Source organism: Lichenostomus cassidix, chromosome 3 (genome assembly GCF_008360975.1).
Source record: "Lichenostomus cassidix isolate B80296 chromosome 3, HeHo_3.0, whole genome shotgun sequence".
Lineage (NCBI taxonomy): Eukaryota > Metazoa > Chordata > Aves > Passeriformes > Meliphagidae > Lichenostomus > Lichenostomus cassidix.
The window spans coordinates 36,619,513-36,642,325 of NC_139483.1; the positions used below are offsets into that span (position 1 = coordinate 36,619,513).

Sequence of the window (22,813 nt, forward strand, 5' to 3'; positions counted from 1 at the left end):
ATAATTCTTCTTTTATATCTGTTTCAATGTTAAGCCAGGCTTTAGGCTTTTTCCAAAAATATATTACCACTAAACAGTTTTTGTTTTGTTTTGTTTGGCTTTTTTCCTTTTTAAGGTCAGGGGGCCCCCACCAGCAGGATCAGTAAAAAAAAGACCAGCAAAACGCACAGCTTTTCGCAAGTTTTATGACAGAGGAGACTTCCCAATCGCTGTTCAGCATGAATGTATCGGAAACAAAATCGCCTGGAAGGTAAGTCCTGGCACAGCTGTGACAACCAGCTGAGCTTATTGAAGTGACATCTCTCATTGTCAAACAAAGTTAGCTTGCAAGTAAACACTCTGAAATAATTTCGTAGCAAATGGAAGATGGTGGGAAAGTCATTAGAGAAAGGCCCCTGAGTCAGCTGTCTGCCTTTGCTAACAATTAAATTATATGCTGCAAAAAAGAAGATGACAGAGTTGCTTTGCCTTAGAGAATTGTCTCCTGCCCAATTCATCTCTATTTTTATGAGGACCTGGCAATGCAGCCTGTTTCAGGCAGTCCATCAAATGATGGAAGTGGCTGGATACAGTGAGCAGCAGCCATTTATCTCCCCCAGATTTCACCTTCCTGCAGGACACTTCCAAATAGAAGCTTTAATTACCTAAATGGATAGGTCAAGATTGCCTGCTCCCTGAAAATGCAGAGCAGAATACAAACGAAGGCAGATTCTCATTCCACGGCTGTGCTCTCAGTCTCCGGCATATGTCAGACAGCGTAATCGCTGTCATACGTGCCTCTGTTACAGGCTGACCTCCACTGCTGAAACCATTACAGCTCCGACATTTCTCTGACAAAAGGTTAATTGGCTTCAAAATAAATGTATCGCCTAATGACTCCATTCTAATGCGACTGTGTTTCTCTCTAAAATGCTTGGTGATGTTATTTGTAAAACTTGCCAATCTAAGTAACTACTGCAGACTTTTAAATTTAATTTAAAAAATGAATGCTGATCTTTAACCTGCTCCTACTATTTAATTATTTTGGTTATCATGAATTACTTCATTTTTTGTCTTATTTATTGGAGTAGAATAAGATCTTGCTGGAAGCAATGATGGTTACAGAAAATGAACCAGATATGCATGGGAAAAATGTATCAGATTTGTAGAATGTTTTAAATTGTTCATGTCAAAAACATAAGACCAAATTTAAATGGAAAGCTATGTTAAGTCAACACTAAAAGGAGGGATTTTTGCAATCTTATAGCTGATTCTACTTGTGATGAAGCCAACAGGATTAGCCCTGTAATGTGGTAAGTATAAGTAGTTCTATATTTGATAGTAACTAAATTTTTAAGGTAGGTCTTTTGCTTATTGAAATACAGAAGAAAGTTGTGCTACTGTTTTGTGGCCTACAGCAGTGTTGAATCAGCATAAGGAACAATTTATAGTTCTTGCAGCAAAGGAAGTCTCTATCCCAAAAGTCTTTACTCATAATCAGGATGAGATTCCACTGCAATTGGGCTTCAGGCATCGCTCAAAATTCCCTTACTGGACTAAAACTCACAGGCTTACAACTTAAGTTTGCACTCCAGTCTTTCATCACCAGGTACAACCCAAAGGTGATTTTCAAGCAACTGCAAAAATTCTGCACAATTTAGTTTTGATCTTTAGGCTTTATAATTTCTAATATCTCAAAATCAAACTGAGGGGTGCAGAAATACTACTGGACTGGCATTCCACTAGATGATGCTAGTGACTGCTTAGTGTCACTTAGGACATGAGGAAACGAAATGCAGCTACATAAAAAGTTCAGATGAGGCATTAGGAAAAGGCTTTTCATTGAGTGGGTGGTTGGTCACTGGAACACAGCTAGTCACAGTGCCAAGCCTGTTAGTTTCTGAACTATGCTCTTAGTCATATGATTTAGATTTAGGCAGTCCTATGAGGAGAAAGGAGTTGTATTCAATGATCATTATGGGTTACTTCCAACCTGCTAACTAATCTACAAGCCCTCCAACCACTGATGAATGATAAGTGTTTGATTTCTGTGTTGAACAGTTTTAATTGTTTGAAAACATATTGCCTTGAACAGTCACAACAGAAGAGTCTCCTGTCAAAGATCCAGCACATATTTTTTTCTTAACACAATTTGCAGTCTTATAGACCTAATGTCCACCTATTGCTGTAAAACACTGACTTTTAGCTAGGGCAATATAGGGCAGAGGTGTCATACAAGACTTGTTTTTGCTATTCTGTTAATCCTATCTTTTGAAGCAAAGTATCAGATCTTCAGCATGAATGCAGATAAGCAGCACAGTGGCAGACTATTCCATTCCTACATTAGTACATGTTCAGATCCAACCTTATTGCCGTTATTCCATGCCACTCAATTTAGTCACAAGTCAATCCAGACTGAGGTAGTAGAGTTCCTTGCGGCTATTGTTTAGTTTGACATGCAACTGTCATTGATTATTGTGCAGTTTAAGTAGATGAAGCAGGCAGACCGATGTTTTCCAGTTCAAACTTTGCATTAGATACCTTTTGAATCCTTAGAGGCTGCACAGCACTGCAAAAGGGTGAAAATGTTGTTCATCATTTGCTGATATTTAAAGGTACAGATAAATTAAGGTCTGTATTTTTCACTTGTTTTGAGGACATAGTTGCGCTACCCAACAGATGTCTAATGGCTAATTTTCATCAGTTCATCATATTAAATTGTATGTCTGATTAGAAAAAGTTAAATTTTTAGCAATATATTTTACTCAGTACTGCTTAAATTCATGATAGTTGAAAAGATACTTTACTAATGAAATGTGTCTAGGCAAGTGCCCTGTAAAAGCTTGGTTGAACTATACTTATTTGCATGAGTCATGATTAAGCAGAAGGATAAAAAGAAGAAATAAATGGTAACAGTGATATTTTAACCCTGCTATAATTGCACAATAGCAGTGTTTTATTTTGAGAGGAGTTTTTTTTTTGCTCTGTATAATGTATGTCATGGTTTGTTTCACTCTAGTTTGTCTGTCAAGTGGTGCATGACAGAAAATGCAGGAGGGTCTCAGAAACCTGATTTTTGAAAATACTGACAAAGGGAAATACTATAGGATTTGTTCTTTCCTTATTCTTTCCTGTGCAAATACACAGCTGTATTTTATTTGCTTCTTTGTTTGTTTTTATAATTGCTGAAACAAAACTGTAGCTGTCAGACATTAATTTCTGGAAAACACTTTGAACACTTGTTCATTATATTTTAATTCTGTGGACAGAATACAGTCACTTTCAACAAGAACAGGAGAATCTGAATTGGTTTAATATGCATGAATTGTTTTAATATGTACCAAAAAATGCACACAACTGACCCTTGATATTGTGACAGTTCTGCATACCTCTAATTTTATGCCCATTATTGATTTCCTGTAAGGACTGGCTACATATAACTATGGTTGTAGACCTAGATAATATATAAATTTGAACTTCAGGAACCATGTAGAACTATTTCTGAATAACTGCATGTGTTGAATATTTAATTATGAAATAATAGTGTTTTGCTGTTGTTGCTTAGCTTATTTTTTGTCCAAAATGCACTAAATTTAGAAAAAGGCATTATTGCTCCAAAATAATCCTGAGCATAAACAAGACTCAACTATGCAGACAAACCATGGTGTTTACCCCTTGGTTTCTTTTTTTTTTTTTTTTTAAAGGGACCAAAGCAAATTAGAGCTCACTACAACACCATTATAGCAAGATGTGTGTTCTTTGTGAATACTCAGACTAAGTCTTTAAGTTTAGACAAGCACTTCTTTGAATATTTCTGTAATGCTGTCATTCTGGTTGGTGAGTTTTACTATTGTTGCAAGTTCTAATAAACCTGTTTCAACCTAATGGAAGAAAATATGTGAAAAGATAATATATGTTTACAACATATTATATAGAAGAACAGAAAATATAACCTGATTTTAAAAAATACCATCCAAAGAAAAAAAAAGGATAAAAAAACCCCTCTGATAATGCTGAAGCAAAATTATGGGGTTGTAGAGGATATAGTCACATTTATTTCTAAAAGAAGAAGATGTGATTGTCTTGGAGTTCCTAGTGTTTGTTTTCAAGTCTAGGGAAAAGCTGTCTTTTGTCTTTTTCAAAAGTGAATATAGAGAATGACTTGTTAATTATGTCTGTAAAAACAAGACATAACTCACTACACAAATTTCTGGCTTTGATTACAATTAAACAAAAAAAATAATTTCAAAGTGAATTCCAGACTTTTCATTGCCGTAACAGTCAGTGAATTCTTTGCTAAAAGGCATACGCTCAATGTAACATTTTTATATCTAATTTGAAGCCTTTGTTTTTATCTTTCCTTGGAGATCATAAATAGAACTGTATTATATATTAGTGCCTTAAAATTTCTGCAAATATTTAATGCTTATATTTCTTTTATAAGGTAGTTTTTAAGATCTGGAAATAAACAACTTCTTTGGTTGAGTTATTGAACAGATGTTCAAGGGTCTTTCCAAATATGAAGCATTTCAATTTGTCCACTAAGAGAGAATGAGTAATAATGGTATGGTTTGAAAATGTATTTCTAATGTGTATTAAACATAAAACTTGAGAACATAAATTATTATTAATTTAGAATTAGATAATACTAGAAAGTGATCTTTATATGAAAAGAATGTGCTAAAATATTTATAAGTCTTTTGACTACTTTTGTGGGATCCCAAAGTTATTTTTCAGCTTACATATATTGCAATTTTTTTTCAAAATATATTAATACATTCTATTGCACAATCTCATACCAAGCTATGAATAATAAAAGCTCATAGTTCAGGTCTGAAAAGGACTTCCATTTTTAAATATACGATACTGAATTAAAAAAGGTCAGAATGCAATTAAACCTTTGACTAAAAAAGTTGATAAAACGAAGAAAGTATTTCTGAATTACAAAGTATGTGTTTGAAATGCAGTCTCTCTGTATCATACAGAAAGTCATCATAATGTTTGAAAATTTTTTTTTATGGAGTGGAGTTAATTATGAAAGTCATTATGCTGGGGTAAAAAAAGCTTCTAGTCTTCAAAAGAATTGTAGCCATTTCAGAGACATGAAAACCAAATTCAGAAACTCAAACTTTACAAGCAAAATGTCAACATGAACATGATTTCCATCTTTAGGGGTTTCTGAGGTTTTTTTCCAGAGTATCTATGTTTGCTAGGGATATTGCTTTTACCATTTTAGTTTCTCTTCATCTCCTCTTTCCTTCACAGTTATTTTTTATTCCAGGAGCTAGTAAAAGCTATTGTGATAAAATTACTTCTCTGTGACAGAAACTAAATGCAGTGGTGGAAGAAAGTGATCTGCCTTCAACATCATGAATTTGGAATGTGCATACACTTTCTCCTTACAGCTACTACTGAAGGTTGTTTTTAGCAGTAGGGATTACAAATATTTTGAACATTCCTTAGAACTACAATTTTTATTAGTACGCTGTATACTAGTTTACACAGAATTCTGAACTGCTGTGATTAAGCTTATTTGTTGTGGTGCTGGTTTTGGTTTTGTTTTGGTTGGTTGGTTTAGGTGTTATACTTAGTTTTGGGGTTTTCTCTATAAATAATTAGGTTTGGGTTTTGTCTTTTCCTAGAAGTGCAGTCTTTTTTGCTTGCTTGAGAGATAAGTTTTAAGAAAGAGAAAATATTTTTTTTATATCAACCAATATAGTTGGAGAGGAGACAAGTTTTCAGTTGTAGAGCTTTCAATTAATATCTTCATATTTTTCATTTTTGTAGCATTTTTTTTGCCATTAAACCGCATGAATAAACACTCTATGTTACTCACTATGTCATATCAAGTGAACTTAGGTAACACTTTCCAAAGTTCAAATCCCCAAACAAATTAAAAGTAATTGTATGAAGTTCATTTACCCTACAGAATGACCTCATTATTATATTGTCATCTGTCAATTTTTGTAATTCAAGAAGTTGAGGGGTTTTAAGCTTATTGCCATTTCAGGGGGAGGTTAAATTTTACTTCACCTCTTCTACTCTCTGTTTCTAAAGCATACTTGACACTGGCATTGACGCTTATCAGAGCACTCTGTGAGTAAATTTATCTCAGTAACTCAGGAAAAGAAGGTGGGTGTGTTTTTTCTTGATAAGCAACATGTTCATAGTCCTGGAAACTTTGATTACATGACAGTCCATGAGTGCTAATGATGTGTGTTAGCAAAGAAGAGAGAAATGGTAGTGAAGTACAGTGAAAAATATGAGAGGGTTGAGGGATTTCAAAACTTTGTCTTTCAGCAGTGATGAACAGCTAGATTAGTTTAGCTGTTCATGGAATTGCAACCTCAGATATCTGAAGACAAAGAGAACAGTCTGATGTGAAAAATAATACTTTTGTAAAATTTATTTTCAGATATAGACGTATTTTTTCTGCTTCCTTTTTTGTTGAACTGTATTTAATAACTTCTTAATAAAAGATGTTGAGAGGACACTGTAAGAAAACGTAAATCCCCCATAAGTGTTGTCATGCAGAATGAAATCTTTTTGCAAGATTTTGTAGAAAGAGGATCGGTCATATATCATGCATAGACACAGTCGGTACACCACAGAATGGTGTTAGTTTATATTTTATTTAATATCTTCATTAGTGTTTTAGGCAGTAGTTCAGTTTTCTGCTTCGACTGACCTCTGTTTGTCTTTCCCAGGAGGGCTCCTTTTGAAAATCATTCCAGTGATACTTTATAAGCCTGTCTCCCATACAAGTGTGTTAATATAACAAAAAAATTGCAATGTGGATCTGAAGAAAGGCAACTGAAAGAAAGAATTTATTAAGCCAGAAATAATACATAACATTTTAGAGAAGCTAGAAGTATGAACTGAAGTAAAGAAGCAGAGTCTTGGAGATGCAAATTTTAAATGCTGCCTGTGGGAAAAAAAACCCCACAATTATATTAACAGATACAGTATAAAAGACTAGTTTGGAAAAGAATATCTTTTTTTAATGGAAAGAAAAAACCTTAGTTTTCTATGGAGACAGTAATACAGCAAACTGTGTGGCATGGTAGCAAGAAAGAAGTATTCAGCTTTAAACTAAAAACAACAGTAACTCAGTTGCATCATCTTGAGTTGGGAGTTACTAATAATCTGTATACTGTGGCTTACTGAAGCAAGCACAAGCAAAGACTGCATAAACTGTCGTGTTTAGACAAATGTCATTCATCATTCTTTGTGACTGTGATATTAGTACCCAACTAATCACTATCAAAAGTGTTGTCTTGGCTGATGTGCATGTGACCTTTTTTTAGAGGTTGTTAAATATTGCCATCACAAGACTGTTCTAGTTTTGTTTTTTTAAATGCATAATACTAAGAAATAGGCACATATTAATGACTATGACCTGGTTCTCATTTACATGAAATCTCCTTTAAATTTCTCATGCAAAGATTATGAAGTATTGTACATATGCCCACTCAATGACCCTAGGTCATACAAAGAGAGAATAAATGCAATGTATTTTCTAGCAAATGAAACATCAAAATTTCCATTGACTGCAATAAAATGGGATTCTTATTGCCAGATGTAAATATCATTCATCATCTTGTTCCTTTTTCTCCCTATGACACTACAAATTTTCCTACAATCTACTAAGTTTTTAATTGATGATGCTCACAGGAATCCCTTTTTAATCAACTGTCATAGAATTATAGAATCATGGAATCATAGAATTTTAGGTAGCAAGGGGACCTCAATTATCATCTGGTCCAGCCTTTCTTGGCAAAAGCATGATCTAGACAAGATGGCCCAGCAGCCTAACCACCTGTAAACTATAAAAGCTAAGACAATTAGGATTTTTCAGCCTGGAAAAGAGGAGGTTTCAGGATGACCTAATTGTAACCTTTAAGTACCTGGGAGCCTATGAGAGAGATGGAGAGAAATTTTACAAGGGCATGCAGTGACAGGACAGGGGGGAATGGCTTTAAACTGGCAGAGAGTAAGTGTACATAGAAGAATTTCTTCTTTATGAAGCTGGTGAGGCACTGCAACAGGTTGTCCAGAGAATCTGTGGTTGCCCTATCCCTGTGTTTTATGTTGGCTCACTACTTTTTAATACTAATCTACAAACCATTCATGACTTTACTCTTTTCTGTGAAGTTTCATTTCACATCTGAAGAGGAAGTGTCTTTGCAGGTCTTAGAAGAAATGTGAGATGCTGGAGATTAAAAAAGAATCTTACCAAAATGCTACTGCACAATCCTGTAGCAAAACACTTGTTTTTAAGAAATCCCATAAAAATCATTGTGACTATTTCAGTAATTACCAGAATTCTCATTGGTTGATTTTACTTTTGCGTTGAAATTAGTATTTTTGATGAAACACTGAGCTATGTCACATTATGTATTACAGGTTACTTAATGCAATCTTACCACTTGTGGCTCACAAAAATGTAATTCTTTCTAGATTTAGGTTTTTTACAATCCTGTAGTCCTTTCCATTTCTTTCATATTTATAATTTATGAATTTAATGAAACATCTCTTTTCTCTGTGCTCAGAAAATGTACCATATTTTTTTAAAAATATGACATATCCATTTACTTGACAGCTGAATAATATGTTTTCCTTAAGAAGTAAAGTTTTCCTAAATGTGTGAGATCGCCTTTCTTTTAACAACATCAATGCTAAATCTGGGGATTAGTGTTGAGATGGAGTCTGAAAAAGCCTTGCAAAGAATAGTGACAGTTCACCTGATTCCTACAGTTCACAGCAGCCATATTTCATTCATTGATTCCTCTGTGACTAATTAATAGTTGCAACTTATCCCAGGATTCTAGAAAACACTGATGTTGTGGCAGTTAATCTACTGTTCCTTTTTCCCTGAATATACAATTGAAGTCATTCCTTTATTTGATGTAATTTGCCATCTCTCGAAACTGTATGGAATGAAAACTCAGCCATGTATCAGAAATAACTTTAATTTAAATTTGCTAAATGACCTCTGAAAGCTAGATGAAAGATTTTCTGCTGAATGGGCTGGTGCTCCCTGCCTGTATAATTTATGTGAAAAATTAGTGTGAATGGTTCACTTTTATAGAGCAGTACTGCTTGTAGTAAGCCTGCAGAAACAATTTTCCCCCAAGCCTCCATCTGTTCTTCAAACCAGGGCATATGCCATCTTATCGAGCTTGAAAGTCAACTGATTTATAACTCCTGAAAAGTGTATAGATTGAAAAGAAAGGTCGACTGCTGCTATGTGGCAATGATTTGCTAGGTACTTGGATAAAGACAATTCACATTACTATGGACTCCAGGGGACACAAGTGGTATTGTTAGGTTTGGAAATTGGTAAGTTGATGTGTAGGACAAAAACAAAATGCTCCTCCTCCTTCAGGTAAGCAGATACCTCTCTTCTTAAAGATGGAAGTGTTTCAGGAAGTAGGTAGGTAATACAGCCAAGACTTCTTGTTATACTTGTTATATTCAGACAGAGTAAACTTTTCCTAGCTACAAAGATTGCCATCTAGAAGTGCCAGGACTTGTTCCACTTTAATCTTTAAGCTACAAGCAGAAGCATCTGTCTTTAAAAGTGCATCGTGTTGTTTTGTCAGAAAGTTTTGTTCAGTGCCACAAACATAGCACTGATGAATTTTCTCTATCTGCCCTGAAGGTGATTTCTGAGCCCCATCCAATTAATGGATGACTTGTTCTCTGGCCATTAGTTATCAGCTTTCCTCTTTTACCCAAATATTGCACAGTTCTCTGGCAAGTGACAAAACAAATGGAATTGACAACATAAAAATCAATGTGTGTTTGATGTTTTCATTTCTAGTAGTCGTATACTGTGACCATTCTGCTTTGAGGCTCAGATACTGAATAATTTCTTGAACTACTCTTTCTTATAAATTCTGACTTTTTTCATATCATTTAAGATAAAAAATGGCATAGAGTTAAGTGTATTTTTGTTTAAGAAAGAAATGTAGAAATGATACAGAGTCTTTCAGTAAGAGTACTTGCAGCAGATTTTACCCTGAAAAACACAAAGGTGTAGTATAAGAGTTCATGTGAGTAGCAGGAAGAGTCATCTTCTACAAGTATGAACTTGTTGCTTGTTGAGGCATTTGTAGCATCTGTTAGAAAAGATTGTAGCTTTCCACAATCATCTGATTTTTTTTTTTAATAAATATAAGTCAGTACCCAGCATAAATACTGGGTATTCATATATTGTGTATGCTAAGAAATTATGACAATTAAATACAAATTGTAAATGTCTTATTTTGCTCTAAGTGTGTTGAAGAGATCTGTTAAACAATTATAATACAGCTTACAAAATCATAAGTTGTGTAAAGAAGAATGTGACATGTTTAAGAAAACTTCATACTGTATGTCTGCAAAATTAATAGAGAAAAGTTCATTACCACTGAAAACATACATTCTAAAACCATATTCAATGAATGCCTCTACTTTGGAAGTGTATTTTTTTGTGAATGTCTGTTCTCATCAGTTCTATGACAAACAGTATATATTTTGTTACTTTTTCAATGTTTCATTTTTGTTGTCCACTATGTATTAGGCATGAGCATGAGGCAAATTTATCTCCCTCAGTTCCATTTCATTTCCTATACTACTTTCAAAGCATAAATTAATTCATCATCATTTCAGTGTCATTTTCTCATCACTAGCCTTGATGGATGTTTCATATCAAATTTATGTTCACATCTACTATGCTACCAAGTTCTGATCTGGCCTAAGCACTGTTCTCATTCGTCACATTGTTGTTCTGCAAAATAATTATATCTCTTTGCTAATAATATCTATTTTTATTGTCCTTTTATTTTCTTCCGTCTTAGTTTTTTCATCTGTATCTCTTCTGGCTTAACTGCGAAGAGTTTGTCTTCATAGGAGGTTATTCATGTGGATAGATTAGCACAATCTGATTTAAGTAAAGAATACATTTTACATATTTTCTTATGAAGTAAGTGTATCCTTGGACAGAAATAATTTAGATTAAGATTCATGAGAATGTCCTAAAACAGCAAGACCTAAATTTTAGATTTCTTTTTTCTTCTTTCCCTAAATTCCCTCTTCCTTTGAATGTTGTTGACAACTTGGTTTGATAAAATATAAATTTGGCATGAAAGAGATATGTTCCTGCAAAGACTTAAGCATGCACCTAATGCCTTGTGATCAAACCCACTGAAGCAAAACTTCTGCTAGCACTATGTAGCAATGGTGTGAGATGTACCTACCTCTGAAATTAGAAAAATATATTTCCATTTGTTTGTTTTCAATCATAATGGTGTAATTTCCTTAAGTGCTAGTTTCAAATTAATATTATTGCCTTTTTAAGACATTAAAGACCTTAAAAATTCAGCTGATTTAAAAGTGTCTGATAAAATCTCTCTTGAGGTGACTGAATTGTGCTTTTTAATAAAAAAAACAGTAAGACTGGGTCTATATTTACATTTCAAATAACACTGTGAATTTTTGACAGTAGTAGTAGCATGTGGTAGTTTATCAGAGCAAAAATAAAATATTTTAAATATTTAAATGAGATAGTTCCCCTTGGCTCTCAGCTTTGCACATTAACACTCAGGAAACAGACAGTTGTGGGGAATTATAAATACTGCAGTTGTACTAAGTGACAGGATCTGTGGGTTGCTAGTGTGCTCCACTGTGGCTTCCTTCAGTACCATGCTAAAAATGTGTCTTACTTTGATTTTAAAGCTACATAATCTGCCTACAATGAAACAATCTACATAGGTGTAGGAGCTGGTAGAATTCTATATTTAGAATATCAGAGTTAAACCCCTCAATAATCTAACTGGGACCTTAGACTTAAAAATAGTTAATTTAAATCTCATGCATTGGAACTGATTTGCTATGTTTTCAAATTAATATTATATTCATATATGCAGGTATATCCACACTTTATTTAAAGAACTGTTACAAAAAGGTAGACAAATGCAGATCACAAATGATGGTCTTTAAAGAGATATGAATATTCAGATGAATATCTTCCTAGGCTATAATTAGGCTAAAAAGGGTGTTGCTTCCAGTGTAATCGAAACTACAGTCTGAATGCAGATCTCCTTAGAAATATGAGTTCTATTCTAACGTAGTGAATCTTGTCTCATAATGAAGACTAAGTGCACTGAAGTACAGTTCTGCTCTCAAAAAGTTGCACAATCAATTTTGCTCTGTTCTCTTCATATCCAAACAAATTCTGCTAGGGTCAGAAGCCAGTGGTGTTACACTTCAGAATCATAAATACCTATATGAGCCTGTACAGTAAGTGATGTTCCCATTCTGTGCTTCTTTTCCTTTCAGGCTCTTAAAAAGGCCAGTTTGGATGGGAGACCCTTACTTTGCCTTGCCATTTAATAACAGCATTGGAACCTTGCTGCTCTTATTATTCCTAAGGTGGTAGACAGGGGCCTTGGATAAAGCCCATGTCTGAGGTAGAACATTCCTTTTAACAAAGCTTGGGCTAGAGTGTCAATTTTGCACTGGACCTCAGCTGAATTTAAGTTTGCTTTGAGTTGTTGCTTACCTTGTGCTTCCACAGTGTGAAAATGCATTAACTTACCTTAATATGATTTTTTTATTTAATATGTTCACAGATCAGTTCAAAAGCTTGCTAAAAAAAAACCCCAAACAACCCAAAACAACAAAAGCCAAACCACATACTAACCAGGTGACAACTGTAGTCCTTTTTATGTCTCTTCCAAAATCTAACCTTCTGTTCCTGTGCAGCAGTTTGGGTGAAAACACAAGCAACTATAAATTGATAAAAAAGGGCATAGTGTACATTTGTTTGGAAATTTGTATTCCATTGTTATTAGGACTACTTTACTCCTTTCAGTATTAGAATAGAATAGAATAGAATAGAATAGAATAGAATAGAATAGAATAGAATAGAATATTTCAGTTGGAAGGGACATACCATAATAATCCAGTCTACTGCCTGACCACTTCCTGATGCATTAGTAAGATAAAACTAGTAACCATCAGTAACAACAATCACAGAGAGCAGGAGCTTCAGCCCCATACCTTTTCCCCAGGTAATTGTTTATTTATGCCTTAAGAATCCTAGATTATCAGTCTAGGTTTTTTAAACGTAACCTAATGTGGTGATATAATCTAATATGGTGACTATCAGTTTAGAATAATCTTTCAAGAATAGAATTAATTTTTAGATTTACACTAGCTGTAGTTCAAAATTCTGGTTTCTGGTTGGCATTGGGTTATGTGATGAAAATTTAAAGGTAGCAAATACACGTTGGGACTGCTAGAATTGTGCTGTTCCTCTTAATCTTTTATTTTATCAAAGAGGTTTGTTGATAAGCCTTAGAATGTGAAAGTGAGTTCTCTCTCAGAGTGAGGCATGTTTTTTTTCTGCTTTAATAATTAATTCTGTACCCATGTATATTTCATTATAAAGTGGCAGCCTTTTATACTGCTGTTACTTCTGTAAGGAAGTCAAAACTATTCTATCCTTACACAGAGTAGGGGATAATGTGCACAAGAATATTGGAATGTTTTTTCTAAGTTTCTATGTTTAAAACAGTATTTTCATATCAGCTAAGAAATGTCTTTACTTATATCCACATTCTCACCTGCAGATTATGAAATTGGTGGTATAACATGACAAGCTTCTAGGATATTGTCTAGATAAAAACTACTGCCTTTTGTTTCCAAAAGGGTTTTTAAAAGTAGTCATGTCTGATCTGATATGATGTCATATGAAAATTATTTGATTCAGGTCCTCCATATCCTACCATACATTTAAAATTTCACTAAACCAGTAGAAACTCCCATGGCCTACCTAGGACCTACCAAGAAATAATGTGTACCTGTATGGAATTATTTACAGTTGCTCATCAATACATAGTCACATTTGATGAGTATTTGTTTCAGAATACTTTAAAATACTTGGTGAAGTTTTTAAATAATTAGGTTCTTTCTTTGTAAATTCAAGTCAATCTTTCTAAATCACGGATTTAGTAGGCCAGATATTTTGTTCTAACTGACTTTTTACTCCTATTTATTTCTAACTTTAAATGTGTGTGAGCTTTTTTTCTCATAGAAATGTTCAGCCTATTCTCCAATAAATGCTACTTTTTTATGAAGAACAATCACAAAGTCATTTTCAAGACCTCCTAAGGAAGCACCTTCTATTACGGTGCAGCTTATAATATCACATATTTCCTCAGTTCCCTACAACTTTATTGATATTTCAACAATTTAGATATGTTCAAACCATTCATTCCTCCTTAGCAAAAAGTGTTGGATCTATATCCTATACAATGCTCATCTTATCTTTTTTTTTTGATATAGGTTTTTCTTTAAGTTCCAATGTTATTACCAACTAGGGATGTAATAACTATTCTGTAATTTCTGGGAGGTTATTACTTTTCTTGGTCATCAGATCTTTGGGCCAGTTGTTGCTTTTAATTACTGCATGAATGGTTTCTAGCACATTAACCTCTCTGCAGTCCTTTCAAACTCCCACCCATCTAGTTTAGTTTGTGAGTTTATTCCAGAATCCTCTCTTAATTTTATTGGTTGGGTTAGCCTAGGCAAGAGAAGGCTATTTGAGATCTAATTGCAATCTTCCAGTGCCTAAAGGGGTGTTATGGAGGAGACAAAGCCAGGCACTTTTCAGTGGTGCTCAACAGAAAGCAAAAAGGCAGCAGTCATAATTCTCAATAAGGGAAATTTCAGCTGGATAGTAGAAAAATAGTTATATATGTTTGGGGCAGGGAATTGAATGAGATGATCTCCGGAGGCCTCTTCAAAAATAAATTATTCTGTGATTCTATGAAATTAGATGGATGAGCCTATTATTTTTTATTTCTGTGTTACCTTTCTTTTGAAAATGTCATTACACACTGCTGTTCAATGAATAAGACTTCCCTGTGCTTCTGAAATATAGGTGTTTTATAGGTAAAGAAAGAGAGGCACAAAAATAATTGTACAACAAATGTGTTAACAGACTTAATTCATTCTATTATATTCTTAACATTCCTTTAACTTGAAACCACATCTTTACCATGTGCAGTATTTACCCATACGTGTGCACTCCTTTGACTGCAGTTTGTTTCTCTAAGGCAAGACCAGAATAGGGAATATAAATCCAACTGCCCTTAAAGAATGATACCTGAGCATAATTGTTAAAGCTGGTAACATTTTGGCTCCTTTTACTTGTGTGTAGTGTTATTTGCAAGAATATCTAGTGTTTTTAAAAAACGTCTTCTCAAATGGAGATACAGGGCTGGAAAAACAAGGCTAAAGTAATGGTGGTATTCAGAACTTTTGAGTCTGTATGTTCTGATGATACCACTGGATCTCTGGGAACACTTCTGTGTTTGGATGTTCTGTTCTTCCATTCCCAAGGATGGTGACCAACAGCATATCCTTATTAATGCTGAAATGGTCACAGTTTTGGATTACATGTTCTGTGTCTGCCGATAAATGTTCTTTGTGCTGGTATTATGCTACATAAATCTTAAATTTTCATTTGCTTTTTTAACAAGCTAGGAAATGCCATACATCACAATCAACAAAAACTATACTTTGATTCATTATTATGCTCTTTTACTACAGAATCATATATGTTTCCCTTAGGATCTGACTTGATCTAATATGCAGGATGGATAGTTCACTTGGGATAGAACTACATGAACACTTGCTGTTGCATCAGAACCAGATTAAAGAAGTTTCATCTGTTTTTTCATGTCCTGTGCTGCAGTTCAGTGCTCCCTTGGTTGCACTTCAGTTTCATTCTATTAATCAGATTGCTGTAATGGTAGATCTTAAAACTAGTAAAAAATGTGTTTGTGGTGGGTTTGGTTTGGTTTTGGGTTTGTGGGGTTTTTTTTCTCTTAGTTTTGTTTTTATTTGGGTCATTACAGTAGCCTGACAGCAGCCACAGAGATGTTTGTGCTGGTGCAACTGAAAGGAATATGAGCCCTGGCAGTAGATGATGAAGCAGAGGGAAGACATCTTGAATCCATTTTATACATGTCAACAATTTTAAAAGATAAAATATCTAATCAGTGGTCTCTAGGAACATTGCATGAAGAGTATTTTGGTTTATATCTTTATAATCTGTGCTTTTTTGTAGTGGACTCAGTGTTAGATCATCTCATAAATGTTCATCAGTTTATTTTACACAGTTTATGCTATTAAACCTGTCTTGCAGATAAAGAGAAAGGTCACAGAGGGAGACTTTGTATTAGATTTCTAACTGTAACCTAATACTGATAATTATTTTAATAATTTAGTGATTAATTAGAAGCCCGTAATTTTGTTCCGAGACCTGACTATTCAGATTACTTAATTTTATTTATTTATTTCTGTTCAGCTCAAGCTGACTTATACAATTTTTATGAGGGCTCTAATTGAAAGAATTTAGAAACTGTTCTTCAATTCTTTAAATTAAATGGTTTAAAATTGCCTAGAATCAAAATATACTATTTCAGTAAAATGAAACAAATATTTCAGCTAAAAACCCAGAAAATGAAGTTTCCAGACAGAAATCGAACCAAATCCTCTTTATTTTTCTACTTGGCAATTCTACAAATCAAATTCAGGTCTCTGAAGTATGGTCCCTGGAAAACAAGGAGTAGACATAGAAAAAATTTGAAGTAAAATACTCAATGGCCTTAGATGTTCACTTTTTCTCAAGAGGCAGAAAGGGGGCATCCAGAGCCCTCCAATGTATCTTTCAATTATTCTTTCTTTTCCTGAAATTCCTCTTTCCTAGGAAGAACACACCTTTTAGCCTCTTTAGCCAAAGATGCAAAGGTTTTGTAGACAAACTGCTAACAAATTTACATCATATATCTTCTCTGATACGATCTTTCCATAGAATGTGTAAATCATCCCTGTTGAGAGAAGGAAGGTTGATTCTATAGCTAAAAACTTTATGACATCTTTCTAAAAATCAAGAGATCACATTTTAGATGTGTAGCAAATGTAACAAGTACTCAACAATGCAGAACTGTCCTGTAATTTTTGACTACTCTATTTAGCTGCCTACCTGTTTTTATGCAATCCTACAGATAAATATGTAATATTTTCTATCCTACTCTGTGCACTGCAGAAACAAATTAACAGTCTACTAGAATGAAAGTTAAAACAAATTTCTTTTTTAATGCCATATTTAACTATTTGTAACTTCATTCTAGCATACTGAATTTGTTAGATAAATTTTGGAGAAAATAGTATTTCTGCAGAGATGAATACAGGTTGTCTTGTTTAAGGAAAACCTAATAAAAATAAAAAATAAAACCTCCTGCCTCTTAATAAGAAAAAAATCAAGAGCCAAAATGGAATGTTTCCATCTCTATTAAAAGACTATTTGTTATATCTGAAGTTTTTCATAAAGCTGAGAAACCTTACGCATCAATATGTACTGAATGAAATACCTGTCAGTATGCGGCTGTTCTCTGTGCCTTTAAATATTTTGAAGCCTAATTTTATTCCCATGATAACAGTAAGAATGTTCTGCTTTTTTATTTTAATAGAATCAAGAACAGTACATTTGTTTATGACTGGTTATTCACAATTGCTTGCATTTTAGCAAGAAATGGAAATATTTTATGTACATGATTTCTGTCTTGAATCAAGCTGGAGGTGGCAAACTTAAAATCAAGTGTTCTGCTCTAACTGCAACTCTGTGTGACACTGATCTAAGATTAATCACTATTCCTTGTATACACAGGTCAGTGAAGAGCATTGCCATATGGAGACCCCACAGAAAATGAGCTAGTTAAAGTCTGATATTAGTATGTGACAAAAACCAAAATTTGTACCAAATCTCATTTTTATGGAACTCAGAGTACAAAGTAAACAGTAAAGCATTGTGTTTATGCAACCAGAGGGCTACTCAAAAGTATAGGTCACAAGTATAATCCCATGAAATCCATGGTTTGAGGGAACAGTTTGTCTGGAATAGTTGCAGCTGAGAAGAGACTCAAATAATGAAGCACAAATATTTATGTATATGTATATACTTATATAAAAATACATCTATAAAATTGTATAAATATACATATTTATATACCATTTTTATAATTGTATAAATATATGTAATTATATTAAAAAAACATATCTCATTGCTAGCTCAGAATATCATCTTTATTCTGTTTTTCAGAAAAGACTGCATGCTTTTACTTGGCTGGATTTATACAAGAAATATTACAGACTAATGAAATTATCTAAATTTCATTTTACCTTAGTCTTTGTTAATAAACTTTACAGAAAAGCTTTTAATAGCAGCTTAAACATTGAATTGCAGAAATATTCAGTTGCCACACACTGGTGGAGAAAAAAGTAGTAGAGTAAAATCTATCATCTACATAAAGAAAAAAATATATTAAGATAATAGAAACTTTCTTAACAAGCTGACATCCACTGCAGCAGAATTTCAAAATTTGGAGAGAAGGGGATTTGTCATATAACTCATAACAAATATCTTTCTGAGCAAAGTTGAGCATAGGGCATAGATAGGAAGAATCCTTTAACTTCTTCACAGAAAGAAACATAAGTTTAAGATACTCTTTTCCAAGGTGTTCACAAATGATGCCAAGATTTTTTGTTTAATGGTTACTGTCTGAATGGAATATGCAAATTCCACCCTACACACCCTACACAGTTTTTATATAGATTGCATGGGAGAGGTACAATCATTCATTCTTCATATTTTGATGACTTTTGATGCAGAAAATGATTAAAATATTTTGGCAGAATATTGTAGTGAAAAATCCATATGGAACATGTTTTAATTAATTGATCATTCATCAATACTTTATATCTTTATTCCATATTGCTATAATTTAACAATTTATGTGTTATGTAATGAGCTAAAAGATTTTCTTTCACTTACCACCTTTTAGTAGAATATGTTCTTAGATGTACTGATTTAAAGAATTTAAGGAGTTTTTTCTCTTGTGACTTGACAAAACATCAGTCAAATATGGAGGATAAAGTCCTAAAATCTAAATTAAATAGTAATGAGGGACATAAGTTTCATTGAACTGAGAAGAATCATCTAATTCCTTTGCAAAAAAGTTACTGAAGAGACATGCTGTAGAAGTATCAGAAACTTGTTTCCTTCAATTGATCAACAAAACTGAACCCAAAGTAGCAACACTTCTCTGAACTGCCTGTCTTAATTAAATGTTTTGCATATTAAGATAAGGGGATTATTCAGTATGGTTCTTTGCTGAAGGGGAGATGATAATGCAATCTTGTTAGGTTCCCACTGATGATGTCAGAATATACATACCCATGCAGAGAGTTTGCAGCATCACACCAAAATGTACCCAAAGGGATGAAACAGGAGTACCACAGCTACCATCACTTTACATTTGTCTTGTTTTCCTCCCTGATTTGCTTGTTCTAAAGTAATGGAGAAGCCTGAGAGGACAAAAGCTTCTGTGTTACTAGACGCCTTTATGTTGCAGCCTGCTGAACATTGTTACTTTAAAAGTATTTGCTATTCTAATTAAACCATTACTGTTTTTTCAGCATCTGAGAAAGATTCTTCAGCATGGACTGTAAGGGTTGACAGGGAAATGGTTGCTATGGAACTATTTTCTGAGCTAGCATGGCAGAGCAACTTTAGGCAGGATTTAATTTGCATCTCTTCCATGCTGCAATTTCTTGGAGATGGTCTGACCATAGACTTCCCCAGTCACCCAGAAAGCATAGCTCCACGCTGAAAGTAGTTGCTTCCCCAGAGATAGTACAGGTGTCAACCCTCCCACCCTCACATTTAGGAAAGTTTCTAAATCAGTGAAGATCAATCTACAAAATCATTTAATATGTGATCCAGTAATTATCCCATTTATTAGTTGCAGTAAATCCTAAGCTTCCTGTTTTTTCATGAAGGCGTTAGACTTGTTAGGGAGAAAAGCTGTTATGTTAATTACAAGAATTAACTATTGCTGACTCAAGACTGTAAGTGTGAAATACTTGGACCTGCCATTTCTCCCATATATGTAGAGACCTATATATAATAAATATTTTGTCTTTATCTTCCGTTGAAATTAAGTTTAATATTGTGAATTTAGTTTTATGATCATTTGAAGGGACTTTCCTCTTAAATCTTTAGTTAATCTATAGTTTATTACTATTATGAATATTTTTACTAATAGTAGAATAAAATATTTGCATGAATAAAATACCATTGCATAGCTGCTCTATTAAATTGAAGGCTCTGGAAACAAGAAATTGTAGCAAGAAAACAAACTAGTGTAACATATTGCATAAAAGGACTATAATTTTAAAATTAAATATTAATAAAACTGCATGCATGTATGCTATGGTATCCCAGGCTCTATTTTCATGTTATTATTTCCTCAGTAAATAACAACAAAAAAATCAATTCATAATCATTATACAAGAAAGGCTGGTTTGGGGATCATACAAGTCAGAATTTCATTCCAAGCCAGAGTTATATGGCAACTTAAGTAATAATTCTTATTTGACATTTAGCGCACCTCTGAGACTTCTTCTTACCGAGATATTGCTAAACATGTTAAAAAATTAACTGTATCACTGTGCCAGGGGTACGGCCGTCAAACGCCTGTTTTCCCAGCTCAGAGTGTGTGCTGTGGCAGCGACAGCCCTGTGTGCCCCGCGGGCTCGGCCGGGCGGGACGAGCGGCAGCCGCGCTGTCACCGTTAGGTGGCTCACTGGCAGTGCGGCTGCCCCGGGGCTGGGCGCTGGGCGAGTCACGGACAGCGACGGCGAGAAAAAGAGCCTGTCTTTGAGCTCCAGAATGGGCGAGACCTGGGTCCTGCTCTGGGGAAAGTGCTCACGGAGTGCAGGGTGAGGAGAGGTCTATTTGCCCGGCGTCACTGCCTGCCCCTTTGTTCCCTGTGTCCTTGGCAGGGGCTGAAAGAGCTGCGCCTGTAATACTTGGGCCCTGCTGTGCCACTTAAAGAAATAATAAGCCATTGTCTTCATTAAGCAAGCCTTGTTTTAGCAAACAGAATTCAAATACTAAAAAGGGAACATTTTTAAGGGGGGTGAATCAGAGACAGGGATGCTTTACAAAATTCCCTAGAGAAGCTGCTTTGTTTCCACTATTTTATTGCTACTCACTGAGAAGATTCATATTCAAATAGGTTGGGGTTGTGAATCGGTCGTTTGCACATTCTCATGCACCCAGGAAGGCTATGATTATGGCTAATTACAATGACGAATGGAATCCTAACAAGAGTGCTCAATCAGATTGCTGTTCATGCATGAAGCAATGCAGGCCAGCCAATGGAGGTGTGATTTTGGTAATTACAAACAATGGGGCTAAGTTGAAAAAACCTCCGTAAATCTGCTCGAGACAAAATAAGGTCTAATTAATCACTTTAAGTTTTGAATTCTCCAGATGATCTGCGTGCTCAGTTCTCTTTAGCATTCTTTTAATAGACTTAGTCTAAAGAGTAAGAATGCATCCCTTTTGCTCATACTTTCACTGGATAAAATGCAACTGTTTCAAAATATGCTGACTTTCCTTTTGTGACGATCGTGTTGCAACCTGTTTTTCAGGCAAGGAGATGGAATGTTAGAAAAATAAACACACTGTTGTTTGCCTTGCTAGCAGTGCCATTATCTATGTCGAGAAAAGCAATGAAGTTTCTTAAGTTGTCTTATTATTATTATTGACCTCATTCCCAAACTTAATTTTATGGAAGTGAATGGGAATTTTGACATCTCCTCCAAATACTGCATATTTTAAATCTGCCTTTATTAAGTTGTACTTAGGCTAATGTAAATAAATGACTAAAAATTCATACATTTTTTATTACCTTATTTTTTTCTTTTTATGAAGAAATATTAGCATATACATGATGTCAAATGAAGGCTAATCTTTTGGCAATGAAACTTTGAGGGCAGGACAGTTTTTCTTTGTGTATTAATATCCATTCGAAATTTTATTTCAAACATTCTATTACATGATTCTATATTTTCATAGTAAAAAATCCTTAGATTAATTTGTCCATAAATAAGTACTATACTGAATGTAATAGCCTAGTTTCAGTACCCTAGGCAACATTTGAGGAACTATTTTTTTCTTGTAGATTCAGTGAAGGGATCACCTGTCTGTGTGACTTCAGTGAAATCTTGCTTTGACATAGACATGTTTTAAGTACGAAGGTATTACCTATTCAGAAGACCTAGAGAATAAATCCCTTTTAGTGAGCTGACATGTGAAAAAGCACAAATCATAAAGTAAATAGGAGTTGTTTTGGACCACTGATGTTTGTATGTATGTCTTCTATAGTTTTATTTGGTCTTTTTCTGTCATTTGGACAAGTCAGCACTTTGTCCAAAGGCCCTTTTATTAGAAGGATATTTCAGTGTACAAAATATATTTTTGTTGCCAAAAAATTTGATGAAGTTGGTGCACAGATTTTTACTGAATATATCAGGTTTTGGCTAGACAGTTTTAAGCACTGATATTTTGTGAGATCTCAGCGTTAGGCTAAGGGTTGTATTGGTGCTTGTTTCATATGATCTTATAGTTTGTCACTAATAGTAAAATTTTGATTCTTCTGTCACCTTTATACCACAAAATGATGCATTGCCCAAGTTGCTGTACATCTTTCATTATCAGTTGTCTTAAAACACATGATAGTAATTGTGTGATTTGGCTGTGTGGAGGCCTTGGTGGCAATTAATAGGAACTTTTTGGTGTGCCCTTTAACTAGTCTGGTAGGGATTCTGTCATATTACGAATTATGTGTGATCCAGCTGTGCACAAGCCTCTTATTAAGGTTCATGGAACAGCTACTTTCAACCATGCCCAGATTTGTAGACTTCTCTG

At 34.3% G+C, this 22,813-nt stretch overlaps 1 protein-coding gene across 4 annotated transcripts in view; it reads left to right on the forward strand.

The window, feature by feature from the left end:
* The window catches only part of PACRG (parkin coregulated), a 204,266-nt gene that overhangs the window by 44,055 nt on the left and 137,398 nt on the right, over positions 1–22,813 (forward strand). For all 4 annotated transcript variants that reach the window (XM_085055321.1, XM_085055323.1, XM_085055322.1 and 1 more), the window contains exon 3: positions 116–250. In XM_085055321.1, the coding sequence (XP_084911447.1) occupies positions 116–250 (135 nt within the window). The remainder of the gene's footprint in view (positions 1–115; positions 251–22,813) is intronic.